Here is a 21,582-nt window from a genome sequence, read left to right on the forward strand (position 1 = left end):
ACCACCTTTGCTTTCTCCTCTCCGACCTGGGCAGTGCTGTCCCCGCAATCCCCAGCCCCCCGACCTCCTTCCCAATTTCGCCTAAATCTCTCACACGGGTGTTTCCCACCCTCGCGAACCGGCTCCTCCCCACCCCCCAACCCCCTTCATTTTCTGCACCCTCTTTTCGCGCTCCTGGGATCACACTTTTGAGGGCTGCCTTGGAAAAATCTTCGCGGAACAGTGGACCAGAGCTGGGGAGTTTTTTAAAAGTCGGGGCGCGCGCGAGAGGGAGATACGATGGCTTCCTCCTCTGGCAACGATGATGATCTCACTATACCTAGAGCTGCTATCAATAAGATGATCAAAGAGACTCTGCCCAACGTCCGGGTGGCCAACGATGCCCGGGAGCTGGTGGTGAACTGCTGCACTGAATTCATTCACCTTATATCTTCTGAAGCCAATGAGATTTGCAACAAATCAGAAAAGAAGACCATTTCACCCGAGCACGTCATACAAGGTAAGTGGTAGGTGTGGGGTTTTGTTTAAATGAGAACTGGGGACAGCCTGCTGGTCGCGTGACCAGTTCATGTCAAAGCCTTCATTCCTCTCCCCGGATAAGTACTGGCAGACGAAAAAGCCACGCGGGCATGGAAGCAGCGGGTCCCTTGAGAAACTCCTGTGTCGTATTATCGTGGTGGTGCTTTCCATCCAGCGACTACCAGTAAGGATGGCAAGCGCTTAGGTCCGCTCACTTCCTCCAAAGATAAAGTATTAGCTGCCGTCTCAGTTTACGGCCAGGTAAGCTGAAGCAACAAGAATTTTGCCTGCCTAAAGTTGAACCGAGGCATGACAACTGAGAAGTTGTCTGCCCAGGGAACCTCGATCATGGCATCTGGAAGAGGAACCCAGACTTCTCCCTTGGAAAGTGAAAATTCAGACAGGAACTTCAAGCATGAGTGGAGGCAGCACCCTTTCCCCACCTGACCTTTTTACCAGTGTAGAGGAAGAGAGAAATTTTCACACATGAGTAAAACAATTTGGAACATGAATGTGTTCAACGTTGGAAAGTTTGATGATGTTGAATAGAGATAGTTTATTTTCTGCTTTAAAAATGATCAATGGTTCTGCCATTCATCAAGTTAATAAAACTCTCCAGTTCTCTTCTGTAAGAAAAGGAAGAATTATCTTTACTGTTTCTTCTTCCTTCTTTCCTTCTTTTTTTCCTCTCTTTCTTTCTTTGTTTTTCTTTTGCTTTGCTCTATGGAGATAAATTTTTAACACTTGGATTGGAAGGTTGTAAGAGATTGTTTTTTCATGGAACATTTCCCTGTCCTTTCCTGCTGCCATTGCTATTTAGATGTATATGCTTAAGCTTTTATTGAACAGCATTTCTGAAAGTTTCAACTGTTTCTGATCTTGAAAGGAATTAGTCCACTGGTAGGGATTTGGGGGACCACATTCTTATGGTTTGTTTCAGGCACAGGGAGACATATTTACTAGTCCTAATGTTTTGAAACCACTTGCAAATACTCTTTATGAAAAAGTTGTATTCAATTTGAGGGGATAATTTGCCTTTTATAAAATTCTAACAATTCCTTGATTGCTTTTGAAGCCAAAAAATCATGATTAATTTTAATTATTTTAGTAGGCAGGCTACTATTTTATTTTTTATAATTTAACTTTTTAGAGGTGACTTAACTTTTATTCTGAAGTGAGAACACATCTGCTCGTATTTGCCATGTCCAGTAGTTCACTGTCAATATTGACAAGAATGAAATGATTCATTTTTTGGTCCTTAATGATGTGTGCAAGATAGACTTAAATACACTCTGCTATTTCCATTTCAGTATATGAAGAAGGAAAAAAGTCTCTAGGAAAAGCCATATTTGATTTTAAAGCTAGTATTTTTTTCTCCCTGTTTGGTATGCTGTATACTCTGGGAAGTACAATGAAAGTCAAGTTCTTTATTTTTTTCTCTAGTGTTCTATTTTTACCTTGTATGTACAATTGTCATAAGGCTTTCATAAGATTATCCAACACAGATAGCTACAATTTCCCTTTACAACTCATTAAAAAGAAAAAGAATCTTTTATCAACACTGCCTTTCTAATGAAAATTCCGTAAGATTTCCTAAGTACTTGCCTAACATTTGTTTACAACATAGAAGTGGGGATCATTCCAAAAATCTGATAACACATTACACTCTGTCTTCTTGGGGAGTTTGTTCTTTTCTAGGGGTATATTTAGATTTCTGATTGACATGGTGGAATAAAAAATGCAACAGCTGTAGCATGTAGTATGCTAAATAGCTCAACTTTGGAATATGCTAAATTCAGTTTAAGGTGTGAGTCAGAAAGTTCCAGTGAAAGCATTTTCCTTTGTGTACTGAGGATGATTGAATAATTTTTAAAAAAGTCATTCATTGGGGGAAAAATAAATCATCCATTGACCTGTTACACTGTTATAAATTAAAGTTTTCTTGGTAACATTGCTGTTGCCCCAATTCTCTCCAGTTAGGGGAATAAAATTTATACATTATAATCTTTCATTAATCTCACATTGCTTAATCATTTTAAAGAATTTTTGTCTTGAGTGGTTACATTTTTAAAAAATCCTTAAGGAGTGTATTTTTTTAGGTATTTAAAATGTGTTTTTAGGGGTACATGGGTGGCTCAGTGGGTTAAAGCCTCTGTCTTCGGCTCAGGTCATGATCCCAGGGTCCTGGGATGGAGCCCTGCATCCCTGCATTGTGCTGTCTGCTCAGCAGGGAGTCTGCTTCCCCATCTCTCTCTCTCTGCCTGCCTCTCTGCCTACTTGTGTTCTCTGTCAAATAAATAAATAAAATAAAATAAATAAAAATAAAAAATAGAATGTGTTTTTACAGAATAATTCTGGAAAGTTTGTGAAATCATGGTAACTATGACATTTTTATGCTTTTCTGTAAGCATTGATTATTTTAGTTTGTAGGGTAGATCCAAGTGGAATAATAATATATATTTAAAGTTGTATGATCTCACATGTTGACGTTCAGATTTTCTAGTAATAAATTTAATGAACTAGATTTTGCTTCAGGACATGTCACTTTTTCACTTGCTACTTTACCTTGTCAGAGCAAATTAAGCATTTGAGGCAGTTCTGTAGAATACAAGTTACTAAAGTAGAAATAATTTTATTGCCAGAAAATCTTTGAAATACTTAAATTTTAAAAAAAAACTTCTGAATGTTAAACAGCTTATTTTAAGAAAGTGGACTCTGTATTGAAGATCACAGATACACAGAGGGGTTCTAAGCTACAAAAGGTGTTCCTTTTATTTCATTGCTGGTTTCTGTGAACACGTATTCTTTTTTTTTTTTTTTTTTAAGTGTATTTATTTTAGAGAGAGAGAGTGCAGGGGAGGAGACAGGCCCCATTGTGGGGCTTGATATCATGACATGAGCCAAAATGGAGAGTCAGATGCTTAACCAACTGAGCCACTCAGGCACCCCTGTGAAAACATATTTTTAAATGAATTTTAGCATAGTTTGTTGTATTATGGAAAAAACTGACATTGAGAGTTAAGAATGGCAAGTTCTACACTGGGAAGTCTTTGGGCTTCTGCAAATATGTTAAAAGGTTCCCCATTTATTTATGAATAATACCTAATTGTTTCAGGTATTACTTGCAGTTATTGAGAATCAGTTGAGGTTGAGAATCTTACATGATATGCTGTCATAAATAATTTTTTAAATGTATAGTGGTACTGATTGAAACATAAAGCTGGAAGTCTGTTACATTTAACCTTACAGCATGATGCCATTTGTTAAGCCAAAGGGTAAGTAAGGATATTTTAAGTGATACTATTTTTTTGCATTTTTAATCTCCTGCTAAATTCTACCCCCCCCCACCACCATTTATAACAATAGTAATTGAAAGTAGTGGAAGTTTGAAAAAGTCTCTGAAGATCTGCGTTTTCAGCAATTGAGTTGCTCCAAGCTATCTATGTTGAAGGATTTTTAAAAATTCCAATCCCTCTCACACTGGTACTTTCGAAAACACAATAAAAATGGATCACTAGAAAACAAAATTTAAAAAAGACGTAAGTAAAAGTTCAATTTTTGTTGTTAGATTCAATAGACATAAAATTACTGTCAATTTAGTATGAAGGTTCTTTTTTTTCCCCAGCTTTATTGAGATATAATTGACATAATATTGTGTAAGGTTAAGGTACACAATATAATGATTTGATATATGTATAAATTGTGAAATGATGCCACACTAAGGTTGGCTAACACATTCATCACCCCACATAGTTAGTTTTGCTGTGAATGTTCCAAAATGCTTACTTTGGTTTTCATATTTAACCCATTGCAGATCATTATAAGCAATTCTAGCACAAGTGTGTGGACCACAGTTTGAGTGGATTTGCTCTAAAGCCTAAACCACAATCTATTTTAGAAAGTGGGTGTGAAGTAGTTTTTAAATCAGAGAATCTGAGTGATTGCAGAGAAGTTGTAATAATAATGGGAATGAGAATAATACAGTATTACCTAAATAATCATGCATACTCATATTTTTTCCAAAGGGACACATTGTATGTGGCATTGTACCATTTATCACATAATTAAGTTCTTTTCAAGTTAGGATTTTATTATTTTCCATAAAACTGATAAATCTTTGTTTTTATTTTCCTTCTGCCACCCAACAATTTTTTTTTTTTAAGGTTTTATTTATTTATTTGACGCAGAGATCACAAGAAGGCAGGGAGGCAGACAGATAGAGAGGTGGAAACAGGCTCCCTGCTGAGCGGAGAGCCCGATGCTGGGCTCGATCCCAGGACCCTGGGATCATGACCTGAGCTGAAAGTGGAGGCTTTAACCCACTGAGCCACCCAAGTGCCCCCCAACAATTACTTCCGAATGCTACTAAGTACTTGGCACTGTATCAGGTACTGCTAAGGATAGAAAGATGAGGGGCACCTGGGTAGCTCGGTGGGTTAAGCCTATGTCTTCGGCTCAGGTCATGATCTTAGGGTCCTGGGATCGAGCCCCGCATCGGGTTCCCTGCTTAGCGGGGAGGCTGCTTCCCCTGCCCCCACCGCCGCCTGCCTCTCTGCCTACTTGTAATCTCTTTCTCTGTCAAATAAATAAATAAAATCTTAAAAAAAAAAAAAAAAAGATGGATGATATTTGGTTCCTGCTCTGCCATCAGTCTCATTATTATCCCAGATTCCCAGGAATAGTGATCCATAGAGGACGTAGTTAAGGGTCTTCAGAAAACTTTGCCAGGCTAATGAGCCAAGAAGTCACTTTGGCCTATATTATCCTCTTAATATATTTGAATGAACTACATCACCCCCCCTTCCTTTAACATATAAACAAAAGAAAATAGAGAAATTTGAGAATGCTATTTTGTGTATTTTAATTTTTTAATGAAAAACTTGCATTATACATGTGAAGTACAAAGTAAGTCACACAAAGTCTTATAATAAAATTTTATAAGATTTTATCACTTTTTTATAAAATAAGAAAAGACTGTTAGAATTACTGTTGCTGGGTGGAAGTTTTGCCTTTTTTTTTTTTTTTAACGTGGTTATCTTGTTAACATCTGTCTTTCAGATTGGAAATATACCAAGTATTTTTTCCCCTAATATACCATACTCTTTTCTGGGTGTAGTTTTAAAATACATGGCAGAGGATAGCAGACAGACCTCTAAGGAGCAAGCGATGTATGTGTTTTAACCACTTTTTTTTTTTAATTTTTCTTTTTTGGGTTTTACTCTGATATCCCTAGAGCTAGGGCCATAACAGTCCATTAAGTCTCTTTATACAAACTAGAAAAAGGCACTTTTTCCTTAAAAACCTTTATTACCATCTGCCAGAAAACTGCCATAATAAACATACAAATCCATGTTTACAGTAGGAATGGCCCTCCTTAGATATGGTACTATAGTTCACTGAATAACCTGCACCACTGCAGATAATAGCCCTGCTTATGAGTCATTTCCCTTATCCTTTAAGATTCTCTTTTGTTTAAAATAGGAATGATTATTACTACGTGGTAACAAATGATGTAAAATATCTCCTTGTTTAGAAGATACTATAACCACTTATGGCTATCTGTTAGCCAAAATGTATTTAAAATTTGGATTAAAGTCAGTGTAGTTTTTGAAATTAAAGTTCTGGCTCTTCCTTTTTTTTTTTTTTTTTTTTTATAAACATATATTTTTATCCCCAGGGGTACAGGTCTGTGAATCACCAGGTTTACACACTTCACAGCACTCACCAAAGCACATACCCTCCCCAATGTCCATAATCCCACCCCCTTCTCCCAAACCCCCTCCCCCCGGCAACCCTCAGTTTGTTTTGTGAGATTAAGAGTCACTTATGGTTTGTCTCCCTCCCAATCCCATCTTGTTTCATTTATTCTTCTTCTACCCACTTAAGCCTCCATGTTGCATCACCACTTCCTCATATCAGGGAGATCATATGATAGTTGTCTTTCTCTGCTTGACTTATTTCGCTAAGCATGATACGCTCTAGTTCCATCCATGTTGTTGCAAATGGCAAGATTTCATTTCTTTTGATGGCTGCATAGTATTCCATTGTGTATATATACCACATCTTCTTGATCCATTCATCTGTTGATGGACATCTAGGTTTTTTCCATAGTTTGGCTATTGTGGACATTGCTGCTATAAACATTCGGGTGCATGTGTCCCTTTGGATCACTACATTTGTATCTTTAGGGTAAATACCCAATAGTGCAATTGCTGGGTCATAGGGCAGTTCTATTTTCAACATTTTGAGGAACCTCCATGCTGTTTTCCAGAGTGGCTGCACCAGCTTGCATTCCCACCAACAGTGTAGGAGGGTTCCCCTTTCTCCGCATCCTCGCCAGCATCTGTCATTTCCTGACTTGTTGATTTTAGCCATTCTGACTGGTGTGAGGTGATATCTCATTGTGGTTTTGATTTGTATTTCCCTGATGCCGAGTGATATGGAGCACTTTTTCATGTGTCTGTTCGCCATCTGGATGTCTTCTTTGCAGAAATGTCTGTTCATGTCTTCTGCCCATTTCTTGATTGGATTATTTGTTCTTTGGGTGTTGAGTTTGCTAAGTTCTTTATAGATTCTGGACACTAGTCCTTTATCTGATATGTCGTTTGCAAATATCTTCTCCCATTCTGTCAGTTGTCTTTTGATTTTGTTAACTGTTTCCTTTGCTGTGCAAAAGCTTTTGATCTTGATGAAATCCCAGTAGTTCATTTTTTCCCTTGCTTCCCTTGCCTTTTGCGTTGTTCCTAGGAAGATGTTGCTGCGGCAGAGGTCGAAGAGGTTGCTGCCCGTGTTCTCCTCAAGGATTTTGATGGATTCCTTTCGTACATTGAGGTCCTTCATCCATTTTGAGTCTATTTTTGTGTGTGGTGTAAGGAAATGGTCCAATTTCATTTTTCTGCATGTGGCTGTCCAATTTTCCCAGCACCATTTATTGAAAAGGCTGTCTTTTTTCCATTGGACATTCTTTCCTGCTTTGTCGAAGATTAGTTGACCATAGATTTGAGGGTCTATTTCTGGGCTCTCTATTCTGTTCCATTGATCTATGTGTCTGTTTTTGTGCCAGTACCATGCTGTCTTGATGATGACAGCTTTGTAATAGAGCTTGAAGTCCGGAATTGTGATGCCACCAACGTTGGCTTTCTTTTTCAATATCCCTTTGGCTATTCGAGGTCTTTTCTGGTTCCATATAAATTTTAGAATTATTTGTTCCATTTCTTTGAAAAAGATGGATGGTACTTTGATAGGAATTGCATTAAATGTGTAGATTGCTTTAGGTAGCATAGACATTTTCACAATATTTATTCTTCCAATCCAGGAGCATGGAACATTGTTCCATTTCTTTGTGTCTTCCTCAATTTCTTTCATGAGTACTTTATAGTTTTCTGAGTATAGATTCTGTGTCTCTTTGGTTAGGTTTATTCCTAGGTATCTTATGGTTTTGGATGCAATTGTAAATGGGATTGACTCCTTAATATCTCTTTCTTCTGTCTTGCTGTTGGTGTAGAGAAATGCAACTGATTTCTGTGCATTGATTTTATATCCTGACACTTTACTGAATTCCTGTATAAGTTCTAGCAGTATTGGAGTGGAGTCTTTTGGGTTTTCCACATATAGTATCATATCATCTGCGAAGAGTGATAATTTGACTTCTTCTTTGCCGATTTGGATGCCTTTAATTTCCTTTTGTTGTCTGATTGCTGAGGCTAGGACCTCTAGTACGATGTTGAATAGCAGTGGTGATAATGGACATCCCTGCCGTGTTCCTGACCTTAGCGGAAAAGCTTTCAGTTTTTCTCCATTGAGAATGATATTTGCGGTGGGTTTTTCATAGATGGCTTTGATGATATTGAGGTATGTGCCCTCTATCCCTACACTTTGAAGAGTTTTGATCAGGAAGGGATGTTGTACTTTGTCAAATGCTTTTTCAGCATCTATTGAGAGTATCATATGGTTCTTGTTCTTTCTTTTATTGATGTGTTGTATCACATTGACTGATTTGCGGATGTTGAACCAACCTTGCAGCCCTGGAATAAATCCCACTTGGTCGTGGTGAATAATCTTTTTAATGTACTGTTGAATCCTATTGGCTAGTATTTTGTTGAGTATTTTCGCATCTGTGTTCATCAAGGATATCGGTCTATAGCTCTCTTTTTTGGTGGGATCCTTGTCTGGTTTTGGGATCAAGGTGATGCTGGCCTCATAAAATGAGTTTGGAAGTTTTCCTTCCATTTCTATTTTTTGGAACAGTTTCAGGAGAATAGGAATTAGTTCTTCTTTAAATGTTTGGTAGAATTCCCCCGGGAAGCCGTCTGGCCCTGGGCTTTTGTTTGTTTGGAGATTTTTAATGACTGTTTCAATCTCCTTACTGGTTATGGGTCTGTTCAGGCTTTCTATTTCTTCCTGGTTCAGTTGTGGTAGTTTATATGTTTCTAGGAATGCATCCATTTCTTCCAGATTGTCAAATTTATTGCCGTAGAGTTGCTCATAGTATGTTCTTATAATAGTTTGTATTTCTTTGGTGTTAGTTGTGATCTCTCCTCTTTCATTCATGATTTTATTTATTTGGGTCCTTTCTCTTTTCTTTTTGATAAGTCGGGCCAGGGGTTTATCAATTTTATTAATTCTTTCAAAGAACCAGCTCCTAGTTTCGTTGATTTGTTCTATTGTTTTTTTGGTTTCTATTTCATTGATTTCTGCTCTGATCTTTATGATTTCTCTTCTCCTGCTGGGCTTAGGGTTTCTTTCTTGTTCTTTCTCCAGCTCCTTTAGGTGTAGGGTTAGGTTGTGTACCTGAGACCTTTCTTGTTTCTTGAGAAAGGCTTGTACTGCTATATATTTTCCTCTCAGGACTGCCTTTGTTGTGTCCCACAGATTTTGAACCGTTGTATTTTCATTATCATTTGTTTCCATGATTTTTTTCAATTCTTCTTTAATTTCCCGGTTGACCCATTCATTCTTTAGAAGGATACTGTTTAGTCTCCATGTATTTGGGTTCTTTCCAGACACAGGGTATCAGAATGGATAAAAAAACAAAACCCATCTATATGTTGCCTCCAAGAAACACATTTTAAGCCCGAAGACACCTCCAGATTTAAAGTGAGGGGGTGGAAAAGAATTTACCATGCTAATGGACATCAGAAGAAAGCAGGAGTGGCAATCCTTATATCAGATCAATTAGATTTTAAGCCAAAGACTATAATAAGAGATGAGGAAGGACACTATATCATACTCAAAGGGTCTGTCCAACAAGAAGATTTAACAATTTTAAATATCTATGCCCCCAATGTGGGAGCAGCCAACTATATAAACCAATTAATAACAAAATCAAAGAAACACATCAACAATAATACAATGATAGTAGGGGACTTTAACACTCCCCTCACTGAAATGGACAGGTCATCCAAGCAAAAGATCAGCAAGGAAATAAAGGCCTTAAATGACACACTGGACCAGATGGACATCACAGATATATTCAGAATATTTCATCCCAAAGCAACAGAATACACATTCTTCTCTAGTGCACATGGAACATTCTCCAGAATAGATCACATCCTCGGTCCTAAATCAGGACTCAACCGGTATCAAAAGATTGGGATCATTCCCTGCATATTTTCAGACCACAATGCTCTAAAGCTAGAACTCAACCACAACTGGCTCTTCCTTTTGAGCCATTTTGTTGAGAGTATAGATTTGTATATGGAAGCTCTTTGAATAATATTAATATTAACCTTGGATTCACTCGAAAATTTTTTGAAGGCAGTGCTCTCAACCTTAGATGTTTTTAAAGGTGAGTTCTTTGTTTTCTTTTTAATTTTTAACTCAAGCCATCCATGGTTAAACATAGTTTGGATATATTTATTAATTTTATAAATTTAATATTTTATATTATGAATATATTCATTCAACTTGAATTTAGTGTAATAATGCATATCTCTAAATATAATTGTGTCTTGTACACTTATCAGAGCACTCTTATTTTTTTAATTAACTTTTTTTTTGGTAGAGTACTCTTTTAAATGTAAGAAAAAAAAAGATGAATAATATATAGTCCAAGTGGTTAAGCGAATCTTATGTGCTATAAACTGTTAAATGCCTTAGATTACTTGTTGATCTCACAATCCAAAAATAATAAAAATATAATAATATGAGCCATCCTTTGTTCTAGGCTCTTTTTTTATATTAATTCATTTATTCTTCACAGTAACCTGATCTGATGAGATATGGGTACTGTTCTTGTTTTAGAGGCACAGGTGAAGGAACTTATCTAGGGTCACACAGCTGGTAAGAGGCAGAGCTGGGATCAGTCTCTGGTAGCCTTAGGGCCTAGAGCCTGCATGTATAACCACTGTAATACATATGTTTTAGGAAGGTATTAAATAGATGCTACTCTCAAAGAAGGAAAACTGAAACTTAGAGATACATATCCAAGGTTATATGAATATATTGACAACCAAATTTCTAATTCTAAGATATCTGTCTGATTTTACAGCGAGATTAATTCTGTTTAGGAGGATCAGGCAAACTTGATTTGAGCCATGAATGCATTACCATCAGTATGAAAGTGGGAAACTGAGGTCTGCTGGGAAACACTGAGCTGTCAGATTTAGCATAAGTATGTAGGGACTTAATGGTAGAAATAAAGATGGGGCTACTTAGGATATAAGCCTTTCTTCAGAATATGAGAGGAAATCATAAGCCATTTTTGGTTTCTTTTGGTATTGTCTCCAGCCAGTATTACTGAAAATATACTATTACGTTCATGCCTTTAAAAAAGAGAATAGGGTGCCTGGGTGGCTCAGTGGGTTAAGGCCTCTGCCTTCCGCTCAGGTCATGATCCCAGGATCCTGGGTACAAGCCCCGCATCTGGCTCTCTGCTCAGTAGGGAGCCTGCTTCCTTTCCTCTCAATCTCTCTGCCTGCCTCTCTGCCTACTTGTGATCTCTCTCTGTCAAATAAATAAATTAATTAATTTTTAAAAAGAGAATAAAGAAAAAACTTTGGCTTCTATCACTGACAATAATCCGTCTGTCAATTCAGGTGAAAAATGCAAGTTGCCTAATCCCTCACTTAATTTTTTGCTATACCCCAAGCTCTTTGAGGTCAAGAATTATGTGGTGGTGACTTTGATATACAGAACTCAGAGTAATGCATTACTGAAGTTTTTTTTTGGGGGGGGGGGCAAAGAGGTTCAATAAGTTAATATAATTAAAATTCAAATAATAGTACTATGCTATTTGGCATCAGATTATTTCTAAAGAAGATTGATACAAACAGCTTAATATCTGAAGTAATTAAAGTTATTTATCATTTCAAAATGTCTTAAAAACCACAGCTTACACAGGAGGGAATGTGTGTTCATAAAGTTGTATTTGGTATCCTCCCTGAAAAGCAAATCCCTGATGTTAGAATTCAGGGTATCTTTACTGAGGTCACTCTGGTTTACAACATCATAATTGTTGAAAAACTACAAGAACTGATGAACTAATTTAAGTTCATGTGCTATGTTTTTCACTACCTATATTTCATCATTGGGTCAGAGAACGGAAGTGCCTTTGGGCCACTTATCAACAGATAGAAAACTATAAAATATAACTTTAATTACTCTAAACCAAAAGGAAACTTAATGCTTTGTTGTGATTACAGAAGGCATTTAGAAAGTGCATTATTGTAAAATTTTCTTTCTAAATGTGAAAAAATGAGAATTTTTTGTTAATGCTTCTATCTTTATAGTTTTCCTTTATCCTGATTTTCTACCACATCACTTGAAATGTTTTTATAGTGCTTCCTGTTAAGTTTTATTTTCAAGGGAAACTTGTTGGCTGAATATAAATACTGAATTTCATAAGTTATTTCCACCAGGATTTCTTAAACTTGGCAGTTTGAGTGTTTTTGCTAAAAATAGTTTTCTGTTGATATATTGTACAAAAGAACTTATCTATTCTTTCATCCTATCCTACTAAAACTTAGTACATGTGTTACCAGCCTACTTTTTCTAAGCCAAATGGCACAAAATATGTTATTAACAAATAGATTCCAATTATTTCCCTTTTTTGTATTCTTTGACAAAGTGACTGAGTTAATAATGTTTGATTTACTGTGAGTGGTATAGTAAAAAGGTTTTCTTACTAAAAGCACATGTTTTTAGTGCTCTTAGAAAGTGTTTTGGTTTTTAAAAAATTAGAAAGAGGGGCACCTGGGTGGCTCAGTGGGTTAAAGCCTCTGCCTTCGGCTCAGGTCATGATCCCAGGGTCCTGGGATCGAGCCCCGCATCGGGCTCTCTGCTCAGTGGGGAACCTGCTTCCTCCTCTCTCTTTCTGCCTGCCTCTCTGCCTACTTGTGATCTGTCAAATAAATAAAAATCTTTTAATAAATAAATAAATTAGAAAGAAAAGAAAAAGTAAATGGCCTATGCTGATAAATGTTCCTCAAATTTTGTCTAATTTGCAGTTTAATATTAAAGTTGATAAAATAGATTTAGCCATTTAGCTAGTTGCTGTGCAACTATAAAATAGGTAAAATTATTAAGAGAAAGCTACCCGCTCCCCCCCACCAAAAAAAACCCACAAAAAGTTAATGTTACATTAACATTAACAAAAATTAATGTTCTGTAGATGGGAAAAAGACTAAATTTCATCACTCTTTCATGTTTTCCTATTTTCATTTCCCTAGCACTAGAAAGTTTGGGCTTTGGCTCTTATATCAGTGAAGTAAAGGAAGTCTTACAAGAATGCAAGACTGTAGCATTGAAAAGAAGAAAGGCCAGTTCTCGTTTGGAAAACCTTGGCATTCCTGAAGAAGAATTATTAAGACAGCAACAAGAGTTATTTGCAAAAGTAAGTAATGCATTTTAAATTATTTTCTCCTGAGTCCTACCCTATTTGCTAACAGAAATCTTACTGGTTTCTGAAATCATTTCCTAAAATCAACATACATACCAGAGGCTTAAATTTACACATTTACACATTAAGAAACAGATTCAGAGATGGAGAAACTTGCATGAAGTTGTACATTCATTTGTTCTACATATAATTACTGAAGTCCTCACTACTTACCAAACCTCGTGCTAAATGCTAGGCTTATAATAGTATACAAAAGGGACATGGTTCTTGCTATTCTGAAACGTAGTTTACTGGAAAGGATTGAGTTAAATAAATAAAACAAGTAAGTTCATATAGTTAGGAAGTGTTGGAGTCTAAATTCAAAACTCATGTCTTCTGACTCCAAAACTCGCTCTTTCTTCATTAACATGCTAATGTTGTAGCCACCATTTTGTCTGCTTAATTTTATTTTGGAACTTTTCAGTGAAATATGCTTATTCTTTCCAGGTCAAAAAGAAGAATAAAAGAAATCTGCCAAATCTGTCTTTACTTTTCTATCCTTGACTTCTGTTTTTTCCTCTTCCTTATTTCCCTTCTTTCTTGCCCTCATCTATGGAGTCATGATCCCTTAGTATTTCTTTGCTCTTGTGAGAAGATTATCAGAGAGAGAAAATTATAGCGCCTGTCTAGTACTTCTTCCCCAAAGCACAAAACAATTCAGTCCAAAATATGGAAGGAACTGTTAAGTAAATATAGTACCTTTTTCATCAGTTTCATTTCATTTCATTTTTTAGACTTTATTTTAAATACTAAAACAATAGCAACCTCATTTGAAGCTGTCTTCCACCTGCTGGCAACAAGTATTTGGAAAGGGGGAACCATTAGTATACTGAAATTAAGGTTAACTGTAAAGTATAAATGAATCATTTTAGTATTTGGGAGTGAGATTCTTTAAACATAGTGAAACTCTCCGAAGGAAGAAGTGAATTAGGAAGTAGACATCTACTCTCTTTCACACTCCTGTTTTAGAAAAAAAAAAAAATACTTGGGGTACATTGAATAAGAGGCAAGAGGGAAAAAAAATTAGAAAAAGTACCACTGAAAATTTTAATTTGTGAAAATGAATATAAATAAAATTTATCAGTCAACAAAGATTTTAAAGGCATGGAAATGTTTTAATTTACAGACAGCAAACTACGGTTGCTAATATGGGGCCTTGGTACTTAAAAGTCAGTTAAATTTTAATTGTAACCAGTACATGTCTTTGCAGATCACTGAATAAACTATGAGATCAGCACCTTTTGCAATTAAACCTGTGTAGAGACCTGAGATTATTTGTGTTTTTTTTTTCCTGTGCTATGAAATTATACCTATTTATAGTTGATTGAGGCACAGAGTAGGTATTCCTAAGTTTATTAAATTCAAATATTTGGTTTACCCTATAATTTTCTTATGAACTCTTTTTTTTTAAGGTTTTATTTATTTGTTGATTTATTTGAGAGAGAGTGTGCATGAGAAAGAAAGAATGCAAGTGGGGGAAGGGGCAGAGGGAGAGGGAGAAGCAGACTTCCTGCTGAGCACGGAGCCTAATGTGGAACTCCATCCCAGGACCCTGGGATCATGACCTGAGCCAAAAAGGCAAATGCTTAACTGGCTGGCCAAGCCATCAAGGTGCCCCATTATGAACTCTTAAAATGTTTTTCATGAAGCACTCTTAGTCTGTTTTACCCTCCAGGTACTCCTGCTGTAAAAATAAATATGCCTGGGTGTTAGAATAACTATTTTCCATACTTACTAAATAAAAACGGATGAAAGTGGTAATGAGAATATCTGATTTTCTAAACAAAGAAAGTTTTTGTCTTGTAGGACAGGTATATAGGTACACTAACAACTATAATATGAGGCTGACTGTTTCATGAAGAAGGTATAAAAAAATCCCAAGTACAGAGACCTCACATTAGATTTTGGCGGTGTAAGAGTGTGCCAGTTATTTTGTATGTGAATGCTAATACAAATTTAAACCCAAGCCGACTTCATCACAAGTCACCTTATGAATGTTGACAATGGAAGGAATACCTTGCCTGTAGTATAATAACAGTTCTGGACTGAAAAGCTGGGGAAGAAAATTTTCTTTTTTGCATAACTCGGAAAAACAGCTAGTGTGGTTTTCTTGTTGACCTCAGCAGATGAACTGAGCTAATAGTGTTAATTCACATTTAAGAAATTATCTGAATCTTGATTTATGTAGATTCGTGATCCACATGCAATATTAACTAAATTAGATAGCTTTTGGGACTCCAGGGTGGCTCAGTTGGTTAAGTGTCTGCCTTTGTCTTAGGTTGTCCTGGGATCAACCCACATCGGGCTCCCTGCTCAGCAGAAAGCCTGCTTCTCCCACTGCCTGTCACTCCCTCTGCTTATAGTCTCTCTCTCTGAAAAATAAGTAAATAAAATCTTAAAAAATTTGGATAGCTTTTACATCTTCACATGTGTACATAGGCTCTCCCCACCCTTTTCAATATCCATTAGTGATTGAACTTCGTAAACTGGCATTGAAACATTACAGTGTTTTGTTGTAGCATTTGATGTAGAATCTTTTATATACACTTGTAGTAGGTGAGAAATAAACCAAATTGCAAATCCTTTTATTAATCCTTGAATCCCAAACTATAATACTAAGGTTTTGGGGTGCCTGGGTGCCTCAGTCAAATAAGCATTTGTCTTCAGCTCTGGTCATGATCCCAGGGTTCCTGGGATTGAGTCTTGCATCAGGCTCCCTGCCTAGTGGAGAGTCGGCTTCCCCTCTGCCCCTCTCCCCTGCCCATGCTCTCTCGTGCTCTCTCTCTCTCAAATAAATAAGATTTGATAAATAAGATTTTTAAGATTTCAAATAAAATCTTAAAAAAAAAAAAACCCTAAGGTTTTGGTCCAAATTAATTAGAGTAAGTTATATTTATTGCATTCTGTTACCCAATATGAGTGTATTTTTATAAACATAATTATGTTTAAAGTTTTAAAAAGAAAAAACATCATGTGCCAGTTGCTAAACAGTTTTCTTGGGCTGAAACCCACCTTTCTATGATTTGATTTGTGACCAGGCCTAGTACTTTGCAAACCGAATTTCTGCTTTTCTTGCAGACTTCATTACGTACTCTGCTGCCAGTAGGGGGTTCTGGAGGGAGATTGCCAGGCTGAAGGAGAAGGCAGCACTTAAACTCCTTTCTTTTACTTCCTGTTGGCTTCAAACTGAATAACTTATTAGTGCTTCTTCATTCTGGCTGCATCATTTTTTGGGTTTTTTTTTTCCCCTGTAGCAGGAACTGGATCCAGTTCTTTAATTGTTACAGAGCCAGCCTAAACATTCATTCTCTTCTTCAGGGATGTGGGTCTCAAACCTTGAGGCACTCTGCGAAGCTCAGAGATGCTTTTAGCAGTCAATCTATTCCCCTTCGTCAAAGGTCTAAGTTTCAGTTCCATGGATTGTTCCTTTAAGCTTCTGAGTTTTAAAAATTCCAGCCTCTTCCTTTGTTGCCCCAGTGTTAGGGATGGTGGCTGGTTTTGGTAGTTACCAGTCGCATGATGTCTTAGTGTTCCTTTCTTGCCTTTTCAATGATGTAGTTAACAGCTTTATACTTATTTAACAGTCCTTTATATTTCCTTCTCTCTATTCCCCTAACTAGTGTGACTTCTATCTTGATTAGATTCTGAATGATACAGTTAGGAATCAGGAAAATACTGAATGGGTAAAATAGTATTTCAGTTTGAGTTGAAGGAAGAGTGAAATTTTGGTAGGTGAAAATTATGAAATTTCAAATAGAATGAATATCAGCATGAGTTAAGGTAGTGAAAATGGGAGGGTATGGTATATCTGGGAAATATTTTATGTTCTAAGTTTTCTTGGAGTACCAAGTATATATTACAAAAGTTGATTTTGAAGATAGGTTGGGGCAGGCAGTAATTTTGAGGACCTTGAACTCTAGGTTGAGAAATTGGACTTAATTGGTATAACAAATGATTTTTTTTAAAGTATAATAATGGCCTGATTAGAATTCTCCTTTAGAAATGTTTAGATTATAAATTCATGACAGATTATTAAGAAAAGTTAGGAATGTACACGGTAAAATCTTAATGTTAGAGTTATCCTGAGTATTAGCATTTCCCCACCAAATATTCATTCAAAAAATAGTGGAGACCTATATGTTGGTAATGCAACAAAGAGTATGAAAATAGTGTCTACTCTCAAGTCTAGTGTAGAAAAAGGATAATGTGCTCAGATAATTAAAGAATAGAGTAGATAGGTATAGGAATGCATAGAGAATTATAGCATATGAAATAGAATATACAATATTACCTAGATGGATCAAGAAAGACCAATTTCTATTTGAAATGATAACTAGGAATTGGCCATGCATAAAGGAAGGTGGAAGATATGAGCCAGGCTTAAGGAACAATTTTGAGAAAAGGCAGAGAAGGAGAAACAGCATTGTTTTGGTAGAAACCAATGGGAAATTATATAATCCTTTCAAGAACACATTCATTTTTTTCCTCTTGTGGGATTTTTCTGTGAGTGGATGAAATTAAGTTGGGAAAGAGCTTTAGCTGTTGCCAACAGTGTGTGTAATGTGTATGTTTGTATCTTAGTTTCTAAGATTATTAAGAATAGGGGCACCTGGGTGGCTCAGTCAGTTAAGTGTCTGCCTTCGGCTCAGGTCATGATCCCAGGGTTCTAGGATTGAGCCCCACATCGGGTTCCCTGCTCAGCAGGAAGCCTGCTGCTCCCTCTCCCACTCCCCCTGCTTGTGTTCCCTCTCTCACTGTGTGTCTCTCTCTCAAATAAATAAATAAAATCTTTAAAAATAAAATTACTAAGAATAAAGCTTTAGAATATAAAGCTTTATTTATTTATTTTTTATCTCTCTCTCAATCTATCTATTTATTTATTCAAAGTAGTCTCCATGCCCAGTGTGGGGCTTGAACTCCCGATCCCAAGATAAAGAGTTGCATGCTGTACTGATTGAGCCAGCCAGGTGCCCTGGTTTCTAAAAATTCTGTGATGGTTGTTGGGGGGATATATATCAGATGAATGGATTTTAACTTTCTCACATAAATTCAGTCCTGGATAAGTGCCTTTTCTCTAGTGTGTGTGAGAAGGGTATACGTGTGTGTATATTTATGGAGATGGGGACAGAAGATAATGTATTGAGTAGGGAACTGTGAGAGAAACTCAAACATCGGCTTGCCTGAGTGGCTCAATCGGTTAAGTATCCAGCTCTTGATTTTGGCTCAGGTCATGATCTCAGGGTTGTTAGAGACCCTGGTCAGCTCTGTGCTCTGGACAGAGTCTACTTATCCCTCTCCCTCTGCTCTTCCCCCAGCTTGAGTGCCTCAAATAAATAAATACTTAAAAAAACAAAAGAAAACAAACCCCTTAAACATCAAGTTAGCTATTGCATTCATGTATAGTACTCCTTAAGAGTTAGAGATACTATACTAGACACTTTTAAGCCACAGAAATAATTTTTAGATTGAAAAGTTGTTTACATGTTATTTGTAAGTTGAGAGGATAGAAGAATCAAGTGAAACAAAATGAATGAGAAGCAGAGAAAGGAACCAAAGAGAGGACATTGTGGTTTTTCTACCAGCATTTTCCACTTCAGTTGAGCCAAAGGTCATAAAATTATGTGGCATAAAGGGGACTGTCTATGAAAGAACCAAGTATTGCAAAATGTCCTTGTTTGACAGAGAGGCAGTCATCTATATTTTCTTATGTAGTTCATGTTTTCCAGATGTATAACAATTACAGAGTGTTTGGAAAATAATCCAAATTTGATGATTATGTTTGTAATTGGCTTACTTTATATTTAACCACAGTGTGTATGTTGTGAGTTTTAAAAAATATATATTACTTGTTTTTATGTTTTTGGTGTTTAGGCTAGACAGCAGCAAGCAGAATTGGCCCAGCAGGAATGGCTTCAGATGCAGCAAGCTGCTCAACAAGCACAGCTTGCTGCCACAGCCAGTGCGTCTAACCAGGCAGGATCTTCTCAGGATGAAGAAGATGATGATGATATCTGAAATTTACCAGCTGAGTTTCTATTTCCTCTATAAATGTTTCTCCCTGCACAAGAAAACAGTGAAAGAAATGCTTCTCTGTAATTTTGTATGCATTTTGGTGGACTTGCCATTGGTATTCTAGGGATGTCTGTTGTTAAGTTTCATCTATTGTGTGCTATTCATGTAAAAACTGTCTCTTTGAACTATTGAAAATTTAAGGTTCAGTATAATATCAATTTTGAATTTTTAATGGTGTTTATGAAATTTTAGATAGCAGTGAGTCCTTCATTTGATCAATAAACAGTGTTACAGAAAACGTCAGGTTTATAAAATGCAGTGAAATTTATACATACAGAAACTCTAAATCTGCATTTGCATTTCCTCTGCCCTTTTAACTAAACTAAAAATTGGGAATTTTAAATTATTGGGGGGAGGGAGTTGTGTGATGCAGTAGATGTTAGATCAGGTTGGTGAAAAAACAAAGAGTTCAGTTTTGTAGTATCTGAATTTTTTGTCTTTTAAAATGAGTATATATATATATAGGCAGTAAATATATATGCTCAGATAAATATACTTGTTTAAAAAAATCTCAAAACATTCAAAAACTAGGAAGGAGTATGTTCAATAGTTGTATAAATTCAGTGGGTTATGTTTTTGATTTTGTTTTTGTTTTATGTAGAGGTAAAAACTACAGTTTTATTATGGCATAATTCATCTTGAGCTATGCTATTTACATTTCAGAGACTGCCCAATTTTGAGGATTCTCATGATTCTTACTATTTCACTCCAATAATTGTTAATAGTATTACTTGCTTAGTCCATCCATGTTTATTGGACCTTGTAAAACAATTGCTTAATGGAGATTCATGAATATTCCAACCTTTGCTGCAGGAAGAAATGAAAGTTAATAAGCATGCTTACTGTAAAAGAGGGATTTTTTTTGTAATTTAACTTGTAGTTATAGTTTACTTATTGTTTGTAGCGTTACTTTTACATTTTCTTGACTAGATGGCCTAGAGTGTCCAATGCTTCCTTTTGAAATGGCATCATTGTCTCCATCATAATTGAGTGATAGCTTTAAAAATGATTGGCTTTATTTTGTTTAAGAAAGCATGTCATAACTGATCAGCCCTATATGAAACACAAGTAATTTCAACCTACTCATTAAAAGGAAGAAGCTTTACTTTGGTTCCAATAAATAAAGTATGGTAGTGATTTTTATAGGAATCCAGTGAGTTGAAGAAATGGCATATTATTTGTATTTTGGAAACAGAATGGAAAAGCCATTTTGGAAAAAATGAAATATTAGCATACATTTATTAAATACACTTCCTCCATGCCATGAAAAGGTTGATTTTGCTGGATGTTTTAAGTTGAAGTTGCTACTATATTCATGAAGTGCTTTGGACAAGATAGAAGGGGTTGTTTTTTTAAAAGTTTAAGTACCAAAGGTAGTCTAGTCTAAGAAATAATAAGTTAATAAGTGTTGGCTTTTCTAATTTGTACTGTAACATCCTTATACTTTGTATTTTAAGATTATCCTTTTCTTAAGTAAACAACTTAGATATTTTTCCACACTTTTTTTTCCCTGATGCAGAGTTCAGGTTAATTAATATTTTACTGCATCTGATAATGTATTATATGTTTGAAGCCTAGTGACTTTTCATTTTGACATTCTTGTGATTTCATATGCTGTATTCTTCAAGCAATAAAATTCTGATGTGTTTTATAAATTGTTTTTACATTTAATAGTCTACACAGATTAGCAGCAGATGTCTATTATTAACATTTTTACTAGTTTCAAGAATCTTAGGCCCAGAAAATATTTTGATCATTTGATATATAGTACCTGACTTTCTCCTTTGTTTATTGTTATTTCAGAAAATGTGGTTTTACTTGTACTTCTGTAATTTACAGTTCTAGGATCTAGGCATAACAAAGCTAATTAAGCAGCGTTTTATTTTTAGCTTATTTTTTAACATTTTAAAAGTCATTATACTGTCCGTTGAGATTTTTAAAATCTTGTGGAGAGAAAAATCTTTAGGGTTCTTGAGAAATAAAGTTATTGTTTAGTAAATATTTTCCCCATTTCCTTGAATACATATCTGTCTTTTTCAGTAAACTGTCAGACTGATAAATGTTGAAAAGTTACCAATTTTTCTTAAAACTGCATATACCATACATACAGAAGA

At 35.9% G+C, this 21,582-nt stretch overlaps 1 protein-coding gene across 1 annotated transcript; it reads left to right on the forward strand.

Annotated features, from left to right (window-relative positions):
• The first annotated feature begins 263 nt into the window (after window positions 1-263).
• DR1 (down-regulator of transcription 1) lies at window positions 264-21,467 on the forward strand. The gene is made up of 3 exons (XM_059136341.1): window positions 264-499; window positions 13,188-13,351; window positions 19,268-21,467. Exons 1-3 carry the CDS (start codon window positions 280-282, stop codon window positions 19,409-19,411), a joined length of 528 nt encoding a protein of 175 aa, XP_058992324.1. The 5' UTR covers window positions 264-279; the 3' UTR covers window positions 19,412-21,467.
• Window positions 21,468-21,582: the final 115 nt, after the last annotated feature.

Source organism: Mustela lutreola, chromosome 10 (assembly GCF_030435805.1).
Source record: "Mustela lutreola isolate mMusLut2 chromosome 10, mMusLut2.pri, whole genome shotgun sequence".
In the NCBI taxonomy this organism is placed as follows: domain Eukaryota; kingdom Metazoa; phylum Chordata; class Mammalia; order Carnivora; family Mustelidae; genus Mustela; species Mustela lutreola.

What these genes read in the sequence shown, in the direction of transcription:
- DR1 (XM_059136341.1), top strand. Translation starts at nt 280, where the DNA reads ATGGCTTCCTCCTCTGGCAACGATGATGATCTCACTATACCTAGAGCT. An exon ending in ACCCGAGCACGTCATACAAG is followed by an intron (nt 500 to 13,187) that starts GTAAGTGGTAGG and finishes TCATTTCCCTAG; the next exon opens with CACTAGAAAGTTTGGGCTTT. An exon ending in AACAAGAGTTATTTGCAAAA is followed by an intron (nt 13,352 to 19,267) that starts GTAAGTAATGCA and finishes TTTGGTGTTTAG; the next exon opens with GCTAGACAGCAGCAAGCAGA.